The sequence below is a fragment of the Ammospiza nelsoni genome, chromosome 14 (assembly GCF_027579445.1).
Source record: "Ammospiza nelsoni isolate bAmmNel1 chromosome 14, bAmmNel1.pri, whole genome shotgun sequence".
In the NCBI taxonomy this organism is placed as follows: domain Eukaryota; kingdom Metazoa; phylum Chordata; class Aves; order Passeriformes; family Passerellidae; genus Ammospiza; species Ammospiza nelsoni.
This window is the reverse complement of record NC_080646.1, coordinates 3,444,407-3,460,793: the sequence shown is the minus strand read 5'-3', so window position 1 is coordinate 3,460,793 and position 16,387 is coordinate 3,444,407. Positions and strand designations below refer to the sequence as shown.

The window sequence follows — 16,387 nt, the reverse complement described above, 5'->3', positions numbered from 1 at the left end:
TTGAATTATCTGAGACAATCTAGTTTAGCTTTTTTCCCTGTCAGAAAAGCACCGTTGCTCTTTGTGAACTCCAGTGTCATTTGCTTGGAAACATATCTGCATTATAACAAGTGCTCTCTCAGTTTCTCAGGAACCATGGGAACAGCAAGATTATTTTATCACTGAAGTCTTATCAACACAAATTTACAAGATCTCTGTGTTCCTTTCAGGACAGGTGTAGTCAGCACAGTGTCAAAACTGGCAGCTGAAATTTGGAAAATTGGATAAACAACTGTGAAGTGGGAGAATCTCTTCTGGTGGAACTGCACCTCACCATCTGCACTAAAACCTCTTTAAAAATAAGACTCAAAACTCTTAAATCACTTAAGAACTTCTGAGAATTGTTGTGTGTATCCCTAAGAAATTGCATTAATTTTTGTGTGTCCTACAACGCTAACACTGTTGAAATCTGCACGCTTGGGAAGTGGCCCAGTGAGCCTTCAATTAATTTTTCATTTCAGTTTGGCAAGATCGTTTCGGTCGTCTTGAAATATTTTAGGTTTTTTAGAAAACCAATCCTGACAAAAAGGATGCGTTCCTAACTCAGACACAGCAGAGCAGCAGGCTGGGCTGCAATGCTCTGTTACACTGGCACTGCATTTCCCGCTGTTCTCCTGGGCTCACGAGGTTTGTTGTTTCCGTCCTTGCAGAACACCCAAAGGATAAGCAGTTCTCAGTCCACGCAGCCCCTGGCCACCCCCGTGCTGTCGGTGACGACCCCGAGCCTGCCCCCGCAGGGCCTGGTGTACACGGCCACCTGGGACAGCACCCCCAGCACCGGTAAGTGCTGCTGGCCTGCCTGCAGCAGGGCCTGGAGAGAGCCCAGGGGCACGGGCATGGCTGTGCCCACACCTCACACCTGTGCCCACACCTCACACCTGTGCCCACACCTGTGCCCACACCTCACACCTGTGCCCACACCTGTGCTCACACCTCACACCTGTGCTCACACCTCACACCTGTGCTCACACCTGTGCCCACACCTGTGCTCACACCTCACACCTGTGCTCACACCTCACACCTGTGCCCACACCTCACACCTGTGCTCACACCTGTGCCCTCACCTCACACCTGTGCCCACACCGGGTGATTTCAGCTCTCCTGGGATCCAGGCCACGCACAGGGAGGGACGGGGTCTGTGTGGGGTTCCAGGGAGAGCCTTTGTTGAGCTCCTTCCTCAGAAGGGTGCAGGGGTGAAGGCCCCTGAGGCAGGGCAAGCAGGGGTTTATGTGGGGAGCTTGAGGGGTGGGACAGAGCACCCGAATGGGATGAGGGCACAGGGTGGAACAGAGAGGAGGGACCAGTAGGATACATCTCATCTACATGGAACAGCAGGGCATGCTGGGAGAAGCTTTTTTGTCACCCTAACAGTGGAGGCTGTCACCTGAGGGGTTGAGGGGAGCGTTGTGGATTCTTTTCCCTCTTGGCCCACTGGCCTCCACAGCTGGGGTCAGGGCTGGGACTGCACACAGGAGTCAGAAGCCCAGGAAATTCACATTTCTGTGACACTGACTTTGTTTTCCTCTTCAGTTCAAATGAAGGCTCTTACTCATCAAAACTGAGCCTGTAGCAATCCCGCTGGGAACTGGAGTGGCTCACGTGGCAATAGCTGATCCTTCAGTACTTCTCTTCTTCAGATACTTTTATTGTCTGCAGGACTTTAAAACTACTTTTTATCCAGGCTGGGTGTGATGTAAGGCATTTGGTAATGTAAAAGTGATGAGTGGTTTGCTGATTGGGAAAGTAGTTCATGAAAGTCAAGCACTAAGTGATGGAACATGAGGCAATGGCAGCCTCAGGTTGCACAAGGGGAGGTTTAGGTTGGGTAGCTCTGGTGTTCAGGGGCTGTTCAGAGCAAACCCTTGTGCTCCCTGCTCAGAGGAGCCTCAGGGAGTCTCACCTGACACAGCCCTTCTGTCCAGGACGCTGCTGCAGGGAGCAGCTGGGTGCATCCCTCACTCAGAATAACCTGGGAGCTGCTGCTGCAACACCAAAAGCTGAGGGGGGCTGGAACCTCAGGAAGCAGCAAAGGCACTGGGAACTGATGTCCTGCATAATGGACAAGTGCTGGGCTGTGATTTTAAACTCCAGCCCATTTCCTTTGAGAATGCAAATCATTTGTGCAAAGCTTTCAGCCTTTAGTGGTTTTCACACACTTCAGAATCATTTCTATTAGATTGAACCTTTCAGGGGATTTGCAGGAAGAAATTTGATGTTGAAACCAAATTGTTGCCTGGGGATTCTCAGAGTAGTCTCCACTTACAGCACAATTTCAGTTTTGCAATTCAAGGACTAAGATAAAATTTAAATACCTTAATTGTTTTTCTGGATTGATAAGGTTGGTTTTTTTCAGGACTGGAAGGGATAGCTTCAGCTCTTGCATCCTTAATTAAAATGTTAGATATCAGTTTTCCACAATCACCCTATTTTATATAATCTGTTTTGGTATTCTGTAGATTGTTGGAGGAAGGGCCAGAACTAACTGAATTACTAAAACAATCCAGGTATTTAAAAAAATATTAAACCCCTTGCAATCAGTTAATTAATAATTGACACCCGGGCAGAGCACACCAAGCCATAAATTCCTGGCTGCAGGTCAGTTGTTTTGCAGAGGTACAGACTTCCAGTGCTGCTTGTGGAGGCACAGCAGTGATGGTTTCTGTGGTGCACGAGGTGCTCTGGTGTGTACACCTCACATCAGGTCACTCCTGCAGCAGGGCTGTCCTCCTGTCACTGCCAGCAGATGTGGGATTATTTAGGGAATTAATAATGCAGCTAATTGTGTAGTGACTTGTGTGCTCTTTGGAAAAATACCTCCTCAAAGCCCTGGCACCAGACACATTCTGTCTGAAGTGTCAGAAGTTAATTGTCCATGGTCATAAAAGCTGTAATTGCAGTGGAAAAAAATGACATGGGAACTGAATTCCTATCAGTGTTTCCTTCAGGTCTGCTCTGACAAATCCCATCAGCCCAGCACATCCATCTCCAGGGCGTGCCTGGGCTGCCCTGGGCAGGTGTTGGAGGCCTGGCTGCTCTGCAGGCTCAGTGCATGTCTGGGTCACTGCAGGGGCTGCACAGTTTTTAGTTTTTCTTTATTTTTTAAATTCAATTTTAGTCTTGCAGAAGGGGCTTTTTGGGTCAATCATCTTAGGACAAACCTTTCTGAAGCTATGCAGAAATACATGTGAGGGTTTTCAGAGTTTTACTAGACGTGACAACTGAGAAGAAACAAAGCAAAAAGAAAAAGGCAGCCCAAGAAACTTCATCTGCTGGAGCAGCTGGGACTCCTGAGGCCTTCAGGAAGAGTCTTGCAGGGATGTGTGTGGGTCTCTGACAGCACAGGGCCAAGTCTTACTGTAAGGTGCACACCTCTCTATGTACACTGCATTAATGTGTTGTACCTGTGGGTTTGGAACAAGCTCCCAGACAGCAACATGGAGAACCTGAAGGCAGAATGCAAACATTTTTCATTTGGAGCCTCTGTACTGTTAAGCTCCCCATGAGCTTGGCAGGATTGCTCCCAGACTTCAGAGTTTTCATGTTTGAATTCCTTTGGATCAGCTGCCTTTATTTGTTCTGGGCAGAAAGCCTTTGTGTTTGTGTTTATGTGTATATGTGTTATATATATAAACCCCCCTATATATTATTTTGTTGTTTATTTGTTTCTCCCTCTCAGATTACTCCTTGACTAGCGCAGACCTGTCTGCCCTGCAGGGGTTTAACTCCCCAGGAATGCTGTCCCTGGGGCAGGTGTCTGCCTGGCAGCAGCACCACCTCCGTCCCGCGGCCCTCAGCTCTCTTGTGTAAGTACCCAGGGCAGCACTGGGGGGGCTGCAGCAGCTGCACCAGGGGAATATTCAGCACATTTTCACCTCTTGTGTGTGCTGGAAAACATTCGTGTATCAGGGTGTTTGTCCCTTCAGTCGCCTCCAGCTTCCAGCTAATGAGCTGTGTCCCTGCAGGCTCAGCTTCTCACCAAGGGGGCTCCTGTGTGGTAACTGAACTGTTTGGCAATAGAAAATATTTGTTCTGAACTTCTGTAAACGCAGCTCAGACCTTTACTTAATGATTTTTTCACCTTTGCTCTTCCCAGTAAACCGCATTTGTTTCTGTGCCGAGCCCCAGGCCCTCACCATCACAGACACGTGAATTGTCACTTGGTTTTCACTTTCTGCGTTTTCTGATTTGCACCTTTCGGTTTTCCTTCCCCAGCACTGGCAGCCAGCTATCTCAGGGTTCAAACCTCTCCATTAACACCAACCAAAACATCAACATCAAGTCGGAACCGATCTCCCCTCCCCGGGACCGCGTCACCCCCTCGGGGTTCCCGCCGCAGCAGCCGCAGCCGCCGCCGCCGCCGTCGCGCCAGGAGCTGGGGCGCTCGCCGGTCGACAGCCTGAGCAGCTCCAGCAGCTCCTACGACGGCAGCGACCGCGAGGACCCGCGCAGCGACTTCCACTCGCCCGTGGTGCTGGGGCGGCCGCCCAACGCCGAGGATCGCGAGAGCCCCTCGGTAAAACGCATGAGGATGGACACGTGGGTGACATAAACCCGCCGTGCCGCCTCGCAGCTTTGTGTTCTCAACATGAACTGTCCTGACATATCTAAATTTATAAATAAGGACGTGAATAAGTATATTTATATGTATATACATACGTGCATATATATATCTTCACATGCATATATATGTGCTAGTGTGTGTAGCATACACCAATCATCAGGCACTTACGACAAACTCTTGTATAGCTGCAGATGTCCCTTGGTAAAAGTAACAGAACAATCCCGTAGGTTTGAGCTCTAGTCTGGCACTTACCTGGACTCGTGTGTGACCCCAGCCCGGCCCGCGCACAGCGGCGTCCCCGCAGTGTCTCCTCCTCCTCCACACCCACCGAGCGAGGGCTCGCCTGTAGTACCGTCCCTGTGTGTAGTCAGCTCTATGGTTACTCGTAGTTAAGAAATAATTGCTTTGTAGCAGCAGAGCAGTAGAAAAGCAGGAAGAAGAAAGCAATACTGTACATAAACTGACCTTTCTATTACCCAACCTGGCATGGGTCTCTATTGCAGAGGGTGCATGGAGAAGGGCTGATGCTATAAGAAATAAAAATAAAAAAAACAAAAACCCTGTTTTGCACGTGCAAAAAAAAAAAAAAAAGTGTATTGGGTCAAAGAAGTGATTTTTTTAATGAGTGAAAGAGAGCATAGAGAACTCGCATGAAATATTCAGAAAATATTAGCCTAGAAAATAGAACATTAACAAAATAAAATTAATATATTAAGTTATAATTGGAATATGTTTGACAAATTTGTTTTTACGTTCATACCTTTGAAAAATATAGAAACGGATTTTAGCTCATGTATATTTTATATTAAAGAAAACAATACCCTAATGAATTGAAGACTATATATAAAGTTATATACAGTACTTTTGAACACATTCTGCTATGAATTATTTATATAAGCCAAAGCTGTATGTTGTAGCTTTTTTGTAGAGTATAGTTTTATCTTATTTTGACTTTCTAGTTTTTGCTTTCAAAGATGAAAAGGAAAAACTTGCAGGCGGAACCTTGGGGGAAAAATAAGCCATGAACACTTATATGTAAATTTAAATTTGAGCCAAACTCTTTGTGTATATAGCATCCTAAATATATTATCACCTTTGGTGTAAGTACCTATGTATTGTACGGTCACCAGATTAAAAAGTATATTTTTGTGGATTGACGCCAACTTGAAACAAGGCGAGGTCCTTATTAAGTAGAGTATTCACTGTTTAATATTTACTATTTTGTTAAATATACTGTACTTTCTTTGGATTTTAATTATTATTAATATTATTATCCAGATTTTTCAGAGGGTGTATAAAGGGGTTGGCCCCCTCACTGGTGGTGAATGTGTGCCGTTCAATTGTAATCTCTGTGCTGTATGGTTAAGCTTCATTATACATTTTATATATATGTATATAAATAGCAAAGTGGCAAAAAAAAATTCGGTGTTAAGTTCATCCTGCATAAATATAAAAAATCTGTTACAACACATTTTAAGGCATCATTTTAAAGCTGCCTCTTCTGAGGAGGAAAAAAAACCAGTGGAAAAACTTGACCTAATTTCTCATGATAGGGAAATGACACATATCAGAGGAGCACAAAAGGTTTTGTGAGTTGGCAAGTGGTTTGGGAAAAATTTGCTGCTTCCAAGAGAGGGAGGAATGCAGAGCCCCCTTGTGCCACGAGACTGGGCTGGGAGCAGGTTTGGTGTTGGATGCAGGGCCGTGATCCCACCAGTGCTCCCGGTCACCTCCAGGCTGGCAGTGCTGGTTCTGGTGGAAGCTGCAGAGCCCTGGGATTGCCCAAACTCTTCAGAGTTAGCCCTGATATTTATTATGGTTTTTGCTTGGGCTTTTTTTTTTTTTCCAGTTAGGAAAAATCCCTTGCTGCTGTAAGGGAGGGGTGGGAAGGGGGTGTCCCTGTGGTCCCTGTGGCCTCCAGCCCTGGCTCGCTGTCCTGGCACCGTTAGAAGCCGCAGGGGCTGCAGTGCCCTCGGGCCCTTCCCCTGGAACCGCTGCCCCTTCCCTGGGTCCGTCCCGGCTGGCAGGAGGGTGCAGGCAGGAGGGACACGCTCCCATGGCCGCTGTCCCCACTGACCCAATCCACTTGCTGCTCCCTGGAACCTTTTGCTGCTCTGACCAGTGATGTGAGTTCCATGATTTATGCACCTGTATGAACTTTGCTGTACATCCGAGTGGGAGTTCTGCATTCACATTTACTGTCTATTTTCTTGTGTGCCTTATCAGATGGCTTTGCTGACTGTATCTCAATAGTCTTTATTTCTATGCAGGTTTTTAAACAGTACTTAACTACTGTTTTCTTAAAGACAAAGCTACACAAGGGTTAGAGTTTGTATTGAAATTGCACCAATGAATTAAAAAAAATAATAAAAAGAATCAGTTCTAAAGAGCTGGGCAAGGGAGTGGCCTGTGCTGCCCCAGCCCCGGCAGAAACCTCCTTCCACAGCCCTCCGGTCTCGGGGAGCACCTCCTGCCACCGAGGACATGGGAATCCTGGTTTTTAATAACGAGTAACTCACTTTGAAACATACTTTTTTAGAAATTGTAAAAATGTTTTATATAAAAAAAAAAGAGATGACATAGCACAGATATTTCAACAGGTTAAAAAAAAAACTTTTTAAAATTATCTCTGCTGACTGAAGTGCAAGTGGATCCAATCCTGGGCTGAACCCAGTCAGGTCTGAACGATTTAAGATTTTTATCTCTGTTGTGACAAATCACCTCCATCCTCGAGCTCTCACGATAGTTTTGAGAACGCCACGTTGTCAGGGACTCGTCAGAGAGAACTGCTTTAGCCTTGCCTTCCCTCCAAGGACACTAATGCATCAGAAACTTGCGAGTTACTGTGCGCACAAGAAATACATAGTAAATAAGGAACAAAACAACTCCTAACAATTGATCCTGGGCAGAAGTTAAATCCGAATGTGAAAGAAAGACTTAACCAATGTAAACATTTAAATCTTAGTAGAACCTTTCTTCACTTTGCTGTGCAAGAGAACACTGCTTTGCTATATTTAAAATGGCTTTTTTAAAAGAGATTTATGTATTTGGTAAATGTTTGTAGTCAACAGTTCACAAGAAGCTGTTCACGGTTTAATGCTGATAAGCCGTTTGGCGGCACAAGCTGGACTTTGTTGCCATCCTTGAGACGAATCTTTTAAGAAAAAAAATAAGTTAATCTCAATTTTTTTCCCTGAATGTGTTGTTTTTTCTTCAATATACAATAAATATTCTAGTGAACTTTTTATCAAATGGTTAAGAAAATGCTAGAGGTTGTTGTAAAATATTTGTATCCTGCATTCACTAAAGTAAAGATACTGGCTTTTACTGTGTACTCCGGCCTCTCTCGTGTTTGCAGAGCACTGGTCCCGTCCGTCCGGCGCGTCCTTGTCCCCTCCAGCTGTCAGTGCAGGTGCCAGGTGCTGGTTCTGAACTGCAGCCATGAGGGTGCTCACCAGCAGGGATACACACAGCTTGTTACTGCACTCAAGGACTGATGCCTGCTAAGATCCTTTCTATAAAATGTGGAGAAACTGGCAGATGAACCAGGGTCCATTGGGAGTGCAGAGCCCAAGGGCACTCCTGCCTCGGTTCCTCCTGCTGCTCCCAGTCCTGCTCACTGCACAGCCTGAGGTGGGGCTGCAAGGGGCCCTCATTCTAAGGCAGCTGCTCAGCTGTGTGGTAGCAAATAAAGCACAGGCTGTGCCTCTTGTGCTTTTATTTCATGTGGCTTTATTTAAAAATATAAGAACCTGTTCCCGCCCATCCCCAGAACAAAGAGATATACCTCTTCACAGAAGAAAAATACAAGATTTTGTTCAGTATAAGATGCTTTGGAGTGTTCATTTATAAAATTAGGTTCCCACTTTTGAGAGCTGCAGGGAACACAGGTTCTCATTGTAGCAGCACAAGGTTGTGCCTGTGTGGTGTGGGGTCTTCACCTTGCTGGAGACACTTCGATCCTCCCTGTCGAGGCAGACAGTACCAGGCAGAGGCACAGGGGCACAGAGGCAGTGTGTGTCCTTCAGGCCAGGCTGAGGCCACCCCTGCACAGCAGGTGCTCCTAGCACAGCCCCTCTCCAGCCCCTGCTCTGCCCCAGCCGGCCTCAGGCTGCCAGGGGAAGCTGGGCTGGGCAGCTGCAAATGGGGCTGGGCCACAGCAGCTTCCTGCTCCTGCCCACCAGCGCTGCCCTCACCCTCAGCACCAGCAGCACCTGCCCACACATGTAGTGGTTGGTTCCAGGAAAGCCTTTACTTCTGCCCACAGGCCCAGAATTTGCTGAATCCAATTTCTGAGGCAAGTTCTTCTGTTTAGCAAAGCTCCCAAGGCCTCCCTTGCTGCTCCCTTGCAGCAGGTAGTGTTTGCTGAGTGGCCCTGAAGGGCACAGCCCTGGTTTGACCAACACCTCCACTGCCCTGTGAAGCTTTTCAGTGCACATGCTCAGTTCACAGAAACTGCCACAACCAGCAGTGTCACAGTCCTCTCCAGAAAGGCTTCACCCTTTTTCTTCTTGGGCTTCTGTCCTGGGCCTTGCAACCTGCACCCAGCTCCCACTTCACTCCCACTCAGACTGCACACGAGGAAGTAATTCCATGCCTGAGCCTGGGTCTCTGAGAAGCACCACTACAGACTATTATTAGTTTTTTTAGCAAATAATACTGACTAGAGCTCCTGCCAGCAAATGAGCCCTTGAGAAGTGCCTGTGACTCCTCTCTCATGCTCTCCTGTCCTCATCCAACAGCCCCTGCAGGGCTGAGCAGCACCCTGGGACAGCACAGATCCTGCACTGAGATCTCTGAGGAATTTCACTGAGGGGAAGAGATCTGGGCTCACCCTTGCCAGGGTTGGGCCTGATGCATCTCAATTGAACACAGCACAAAGATTTGCTCAGGGGGTGACAAGGTGGGCTGCTGGCAGCATCATTGTGCCCTGGCACACCCAGCTCAGAGCTCCAGAAGGCATCATAAGGGTCAAGCAAGCCAAAAGCACCATAGTCTGCAAGAGACAAAAATGACGCTTCTGAGAAAAAGTGTCCTCTGCTTCTATTCCAGCAAAAAGTGTTTCCTTAAAATGCAAACAACCCCCAACTTTCCAACCACATTAATACTGCACTCTCTAGCTCAGCAGCAAAGAATTTGCTTCTAGACACAGCATTAAGAAATACCTGAAGCAACCATAATGCATAAATTGCTACAAAATACTTTCCCTCAACAGAGTTCCCAACTCTGAAGCCACCTGGGTGATGATCTCTTTAAGCAACAAAGCATCCTTGTTTTTCTATCAAAATCACATCACCTCATTTTCAGTCAAAGCCAGGATTACATCATCACCTACTTATAAAAATAAAAATCTGTATTGTTGTATCCCCTCGGGTGGACTTGAGTCAGTCACGAGCATACAGGCATCACTGCTGGAGAGGCTGAAGTGGGCTGCCCTTTCACCTTAGGATTTTTTTTCCTACAACTGAGTCTTGTGGTAATTTCCCTTCCTATCCAGCCGACGAAACATTTGAGTTTGTCATGTTAGAGGTGTGGGCCACCAGGCCTTGTGTTTTAAAATAGATGATATAAAACACTGGCAGGACGATTCCTATCAGGAGCATAATGAACACGGCGTTCCACCACTGGATTCCGCAGTCCGCGCCGTTCCCGGCTTTGTCCCGCTTCCCCGCCTCGGGCAGGGGCCTCTCCAGCCCCTCCCCGCCGTACTCGGCGTTCAGCTGCACCTCCACCTGCACGGCGTCCTGGATGCTCTGGTCGATGCCCCTGAAGTACTCACTGACTCGCTGGCCGCCAGCAGCGCTGCCCGCCCCGGGCTCGGGCTCCGGCGGCTCCTCGCGCGTCAGGCCGGGCTGGGCGGGCCCCGCCGGGGGCGGCCGCAGGGCCCCCGCGCCCTCGGTGAGCAGCCCGTGCGGCCGCACCGGGATCTTGATGGACTTCAGCGCGTACAGGTCCTGCTCCCGGATCAAGTTGTTGACGCGTTTGATATCTGCAACCTAAGGAATCCAGAAAGGACACAAACAGTGAGGGCAGGACGGCCCAGGAGTGAGGCAGGAAGCAGCTACAAAACCAGTGTGCAAGGAGCTGTCAGGGAATAAAAGCAGGCCCTGGATGCAGGTGGTTTGATGTTCTGAGAGATTCTCCAGCAATTCCAGGGGTGCTCCAGGCCCTGCAGGGTAGAGTCAGTCCCCTGTGAAACCAGTCTACAACCTCCGTCTCTTGTACCTGCTGTATTCTGCTCCATACTGCTCTTCCTTCTCCTTGCTTTCTTTGCCCTTCTTTCAGTTAAGGCAAGAAGAATCTTTTTAACTAACAGATCCTTTTAAAAACTATTTTCATACCTTACATGAGTGCTTAAGGTGAGAGCACAACACCAGTGTGAGCATCCCCTGCTCAGGAAATTATTTCAGAGTGATCAGAGCTCCATTTTGGGAGCACACCAGTTGTGAAAGCAAGGGCACAGCCTGGAGAGCAGGTGAGGATCTCCCACGCAGGCACAAGCACCCTCTGCTCAAGGAACACCTCTCTGCTGCAGGACAGAGCTCATCCAGCCTGTTTCTCCTGAGCATGTCCTGCTGAAGGACAATCACCTCTGTGCTCCTGTCACCACCTCTGGTGGTTCCTGTCTGTGAGCTGTGTCCCCACCCAGCAGCCACATGTGCAGCATCAGGCAGAGGCACAGGCAGTGCCAATGCAAGGACAAAGGCACGGCAGCATCCCTCAGTTAACATTAACCAAGAGAAGATGCTTAATCCAGTGGCCACTCACAGGCACCCAGCAAGCACAGCAGCTGCTCTGGCACTGAAGCCTCTGTCAAAGGAAAGGAACAGGATGTCAGCGTGTGCCAGGAGCTCTCCACTGCAGCCAAGGAGATGTGAAAGAACCTTGAGGAGAAGGCTGGAGGGCACATAAAACAGCGAGAGCCAAGGCAAAGAGAAAGGCAACACAAACAGGTAAAGCACCTCTCATCCATCACAGCAGAGACACAGCACAGGGACTGTGTTTTGCTCTTCAGAAATCACAGCGTGACCTGCATTCACTGCACACTCGCTTGAGGCTGCCAAGGAAACTGGGGAGCTAAAACCAAAAAAACCACTTTGCTTCCTAAGCACTCTGCTCAGAGGTAGAGAGGAGAGGAGATGGAGGACTGAATCACATGTTTACTCTGCAAAGCTTGAGAACTCTGAAAACAGCACATTTAATCCAGGACCTGATCTGGGGACCCTGAGGCAAAAGGAATCCTCAGTCACTGCTTTGGGCTCCTCACAGCCAGCCCCAGTGTCAGCTCTGGACTTATACCCTGCAAAATTTCTGAGTTATGAAATAACAATCTCACCCAGAGCCTCCTAACTGAGGTGCTGCTTCAATTTCTGGATTTGTTCCAATGAAAACAAATTACTGGGACAGTAAATATCCCCCATGGTGTCTGCAATCAAATACTGCAGTGTGGTGCTAAGACTCTAGAAACAGAAAGTGGAGCAGCACTCACACAGAAACAACAAACAATGTTGATGGGAAGTAAGAGAGAGCTTGGGCTGCACAAGCATTTAGGCTTATTTTCTGTACTCATTTTTTGGCTGCAGTGAGCTCCTCTTGTCCCAGCCTAAGAACAATGCCAAAAGCAAGCCAGGACTATAAATGGTCAAGAGTAAAAATGAGAATTTTGAAGTGTTTTGCATCTCTGCAACACAGCTATTTGTTGCACTGCCTTACTATCGCCTCCCCAAGCAGATTCTGAAACCAATGTCAAGTTCTCATTGATTTCAAGGAGAAGTTCCTCCTGGATTTTTACACACATTTGCCTATATAGATGTGGTTACAGTTCTCACTGCTGTCCTGGTGACCTTTCAGGAGCTGTTTAATTGTGCAAATAAAATAAAACACATGAAAACTGTCATGCCAGTCTTTAAAGATACCAGTAGACAAATCTCCTGCCATAAGGACTTCTGTATCTGTTCAGTTTAACTGGAACAAGTCAGAAGTGCCCTTTCTGGAAGGGAGGGAGGCAGCAGGACAGTTTTTGTCCTGTAGGAGGAGAACACTGACTATGTGGTGCTCATCAGCTTGCTTTTCCCCTGGGCAGGCCCAGCAGCCTCCAGAGGGGCTGAAAGACTCCAGGAATGGAGCAGCAGAGGACACAACTGAGCCCCAGCAGGGACAGAACTGGGTGACAGTGCAGAGGCACAGCAAGACTCTCCATAAACCAAAGAACTGCTCAGAATCCCCCTCCTCTGAGTTCACCCAACTGCTGTGTCTGCCCAGGCGCTGCTGAGAGCAGCACACAGCTTCACACCCAACCACAGCTCAGCTCTGCCTTCTCAGGCTCTCCTGGGGCCAATCAAGGCCTGTTCAAGCCCTACCAGACTCGCTTCTCCACACGTATCGGGCTCGTCAGCACACCCTACAAGGGTGCCTTTTTTGTTTTGCTTTTGTTTCTAAGGGCACGGGAGGGGAGGAATTGCTGCAATCCCTCTAAGGCCTCTTGCCTCAGCTGCACCATACAGCTGCTGTGTGGTTAAGCAAGACAGACTGCACTGGCAGGGCAGCACTGGAGCCAGAGCTGTGTCATTATCCCCTCTGTGGTTACAGGCCAATTGTTTCATCGTGGAACTCTGAAATCACAGTCCAGCTTGCAGATAAAGGGGGCTCTAAAAATACAGCTCCAACTGCTGAACAACGGGGGGCTTCTAATGTTCAGAGCAGGTAATTCAACTTTCCAGCAGTTTTGCTCTTTTTTGGAACAAAGAAAACGTGCTGTGTGGTTGTTCCAACTGAGAAATCTCCCTGTGCACACGCCCTCCCTCCTGCCCAAGGCACCTGAACTGTGCACGCTTGGGATGACAGCAAACAACCAAAACCCAAACACAGACAGCACCTGGACTTTGGGACTGAACTTTGGTGCCTCTCCACGTCCTCCCCTGTTAGACTCAGACCTTCCTTGCAAAATGTAAGCTGATACCTTTCAAAAAATAAACAAAAAACCCCACCCATAACTGCGGTGTTTCTTTGTGCTGCTCAATTTGCTTCAAAAACTCCACTGTTCCTTGAGAGCAGAGCCCTCATTTCTATGCTCAGCTCCCTAATGTTTGCCCTCACTGAAATAACTTGGTACAACCTGCACTTAGTCACTGAAATTAAACAGGAAAGCAGGTCAGGCAGGGTGTGAGGCTGACATCTTCCCAGGCTTTTGGCTGAACAACCATTTTTTGTGTTTGTCTGGGGTTATTTTTGCCCTTCTCCAGTTTTACAGACAATGACCATTCATACAATGCTCGGGGCCAGCACCTGCCGGTGTCAGAGCTACCAGACACAGGTGAAGCCCCGGGGCGCTTGAGGCTCACCTTACAGCCGTACTGCAGGGCCAGCTTGTTGAGGCTGTCCTCCTCGGTCAGCTCCCTCTCCAGGAGCACCACGTCCCCCGGCCCGCCCCGGGCGGCGCTGCCCCGCTGCTGCTCCTTGCCCCGGGGCCGCAATTCCATCACGTTCAGCTCCTCCTCCGAGGACTCCTCCGAGTCGGAGCGGCCACTGGGGAACACGAACAGCTGCCTGCCCGGGAAGGTGTGCACAGTGGCAGGAGCCTGGAAGGGTCTTGTCCGGCTCTCGTGCAGCCTCATCTTTCACACCGGCAGCACCTGCAACAAACCCCAGACACTTTCAGTTTCCTCAAGACCAGCGTTTAGCTCTGCAATCAGTAATTTTTTCCAATTTGTTTTTTTTTTTTGTCTGCCCGTGAACAAACCACTTTATAACTATGTTGCTCAACATTTTAAACGTTATATCCTATAATTTTTTTTAAAAAGCTACATTCTATAATTCTATTTTAAAAGCACCTTATAACTATGTTGCTCAACATTTTAAATGCTACATTCTATAATTTTATTTAAAAAGCAACACAGTCCCTTGAGCAAACGGTCTTTAATTACAGTCAAAACATACATCAGGTCTACAAACAGACATTAAAAACTGAGCAAAGTTATCCTTTTCATAAGTCCTTAGCTCTCTACACTTTAGCAATCCACATTTTAAGCTTTTGGAAAAGCACTTTTTTTTTTTAAAGTAAGGACAGCTCATGCTATACTTAACTTCAACCCGAATAACAAGGCTTAATTTTGCTGCATGAAGCCTAGAACCTGCCTGAGCACTTTAATTATTGCTCAGCCTACAGCTGCGAGTTCGGGTTCGTTTTGTTTTTTTTTTTTTTTCTTCAATCCTCAACTCCACAAACAATTTGTTGTTAGGATGAGGTAAGCAAACCCCACATTGTTATGGATCCTTGACCTTAACGTTCTCCATCTACCCCTAAGAGACTCCTCAGGTGAAACCACTACGATTTAATGGCATTTCCTTGGCCCCGGGCACAGCTGCGGGCTGGGCTCGGCTGTGCCGAGGGAGCTCAACCCGCAGGACCCGGCTGCTGTGGGACCCCCCGGCCTCCCCGGCACAGCTCCCTCCTCAGGGGCTGCCCAACTCTCCCCAGGCTCCTCCGGGGACCCGACCTCGCCAGCACTTCAGGGGGACCCCCTGCCCTCAAGGGAGCCCGGTCCCCTCAGCATTTCGGGAGTCCTTCGCCCCTCAGCTCCCGCTGCCCTCGGCACCTCGGGGGTCCCGGTCCCCTCAGCTCCCGCTGCCCTCAGCGCTCAAGGGGGTCCCGGTCCTCCAGGGGTCCCCGCTGCCCTCACAGGGTCTCGCTGCCCTCAGCGCCTCAGGTGACCCCAACGCCCTCAGCACCTGAGGAGGGTCCGGATCCCCTCAGAGTGTCCCGGTCCCCCCCGGGGCCCCGCTCTCCTCAGCGCTTCATGGGACCCCGCTCTGCGCAGGGGCCCCGCTCCCCTCAGGACGTCCCGCTGCCCCTAGCACCCCCGTTCCCCTCAGAACCTCGCCGTTCCACCCCCCCCAACCAGCGCTCCCCTCACGGACCCGCCGCCATCGGCCCCGCACCAACCTGGCCACGGTCTCGCCCAGCGCTCCTCCCATTGGCTGGCGGGGCCGGGAGGCGGGACCTCAGCGCCGCTCGGCCAATGGGAGCTCGGCAGGGGCGGCGAGGAGGGAGGAGATGAGCGGGCGGAGCCAGGACGGGCAGGGGGCGGAGCCTCGGTTAAAGGGCCCGCGACCCCGTTCCGGCCGGGCCGGGACGGAGTCCGGAGCGCTCGGGGGGACCGGGACACACACCCGAACAGAGGGACACCTGAACAGAGGGATATATCACAGACCTGCATAGCCCCGGGTGAGATGCCACTGCTCCAGGACACGTCACACACCGGTACAATGGGTCAGGCCACACACCTGAATGATGGGTGATGTCACACACCTGTACAGCCATGGGTGAGGAGCCTCTGCCCCAGGACACATCACACACGGGTACAAGGGGTCATGTCACACCCTGCAGAGCCCTGTGCTACAGTTACATCTCAGTTACTGCATTATTAATGTGTAATAACAGATTACAGTGTGTCCATATTACAATGTGTCCATATTACAATTTGCCAATATTACAATATGTCAATTTTACAATGTGTCCCTATTTCTGCCCTGTGGGTGCCTGCAGAGCTGACCAGCTGTGCTTGCCTTGTCCCATCCTGACTCATGGCTGATGTTTAAAAAACAAGCTCAGGACACGCTGCTGGCAAGTCCCACATTGGAAGCTTTTCTGGGTGCAGGGACAGCAGGAATGATGCTCTCCTTGCCAGCTGTCAGAATTAAGCAGGCACTCCCCCAGGTGCCCACGGGGTGAAGATCTCCTGCAGGGACAGCCTGGGGTCTGGCTGCTCTGTGCCCTACAGGTGATGG

The 16,387-nt window shown here is 49.3% G+C and overlaps 3 protein-coding genes across 8 annotated transcripts in view; 2 read left to right on the top strand and 1 right to left on the bottom strand.

Moving 5' to 3' along the window:
* MEF2A (myocyte enhancer factor 2A) overlaps positions 1-7,934 on the top strand; it is an 81,259-nt gene extending 73,325 nt beyond the window's left edge. For all 6 annotated transcript variants that reach the window (XM_059482206.1, XM_059482202.1, XM_059482207.1 and 3 more), the window contains 3 exons: positions 690-819; positions 3,716-3,842; positions 4,252-7,934. In XM_059482206.1, the coding sequence (XP_059338189.1) occupies positions 690-819; positions 3,716-3,842; positions 4,252-4,588 (594 nt within the window). In that variant the 3' untranslated portion in view covers positions 4,589-7,934. The remainder of the gene's footprint in view (positions 1-689; positions 820-3,715; positions 3,843-4,251) is intronic.
* A 381-nt stretch (positions 7,935-8,315) lies between these two features.
* Positions 8,316-15,260, bottom strand: LYSMD4 (LysM domain containing 4). The gene is made up of 2 exons (XM_059482209.1): positions 13,942-15,260; positions 8,316-10,596 (listed from the first exon to the last, which is right to left on the bottom strand). The coding sequence occupies exons 1-2, from the start codon at positions 14,212-14,214 to the stop codon at positions 10,090-10,092; spliced, it is 780 nt and encodes a 259-aa protein (XP_059338192.1). The 5' UTR covers positions 14,215-15,260; the 3' UTR covers positions 8,316-10,089.
* Positions 14,935-15,657, top strand: LOC132079659 (proline-rich protein 2-like). Its single transcript, XM_059482405.1, has one exon. It carries the CDS (start codon positions 14,935-14,937, stop codon positions 15,655-15,657), a length of 723 nt encoding a protein of 240 aa, XP_059338388.1.
* Positions 15,658-16,387: the final 730 nt, after the last annotated feature.

Excerpts from the sequence above, each read along its gene's own strand:
- LYSMD4 (XM_059482209.1), bottom strand. The coding sequence starts at position 14,214 with ATGAGGCTGCACGAGAGCCGGACAAGACCCTTCCAGGCTCCTGCCACT. Across the intron at positions 10,597-13,941 it reads CCCTGCAGTACGGCTGTAAG|GTTGCAGATATCAAACGCGT; the intron begins GTGAGCCTCAAG and ends TGGATTCCTTAG.
- LOC132079659 (XM_059482405.1), top strand. The coding sequence starts at position 14,935 with ATGGCATTTCCTTGGCCCCGGGCACAGCTGCGGGCTGGGCTCGGCTGT.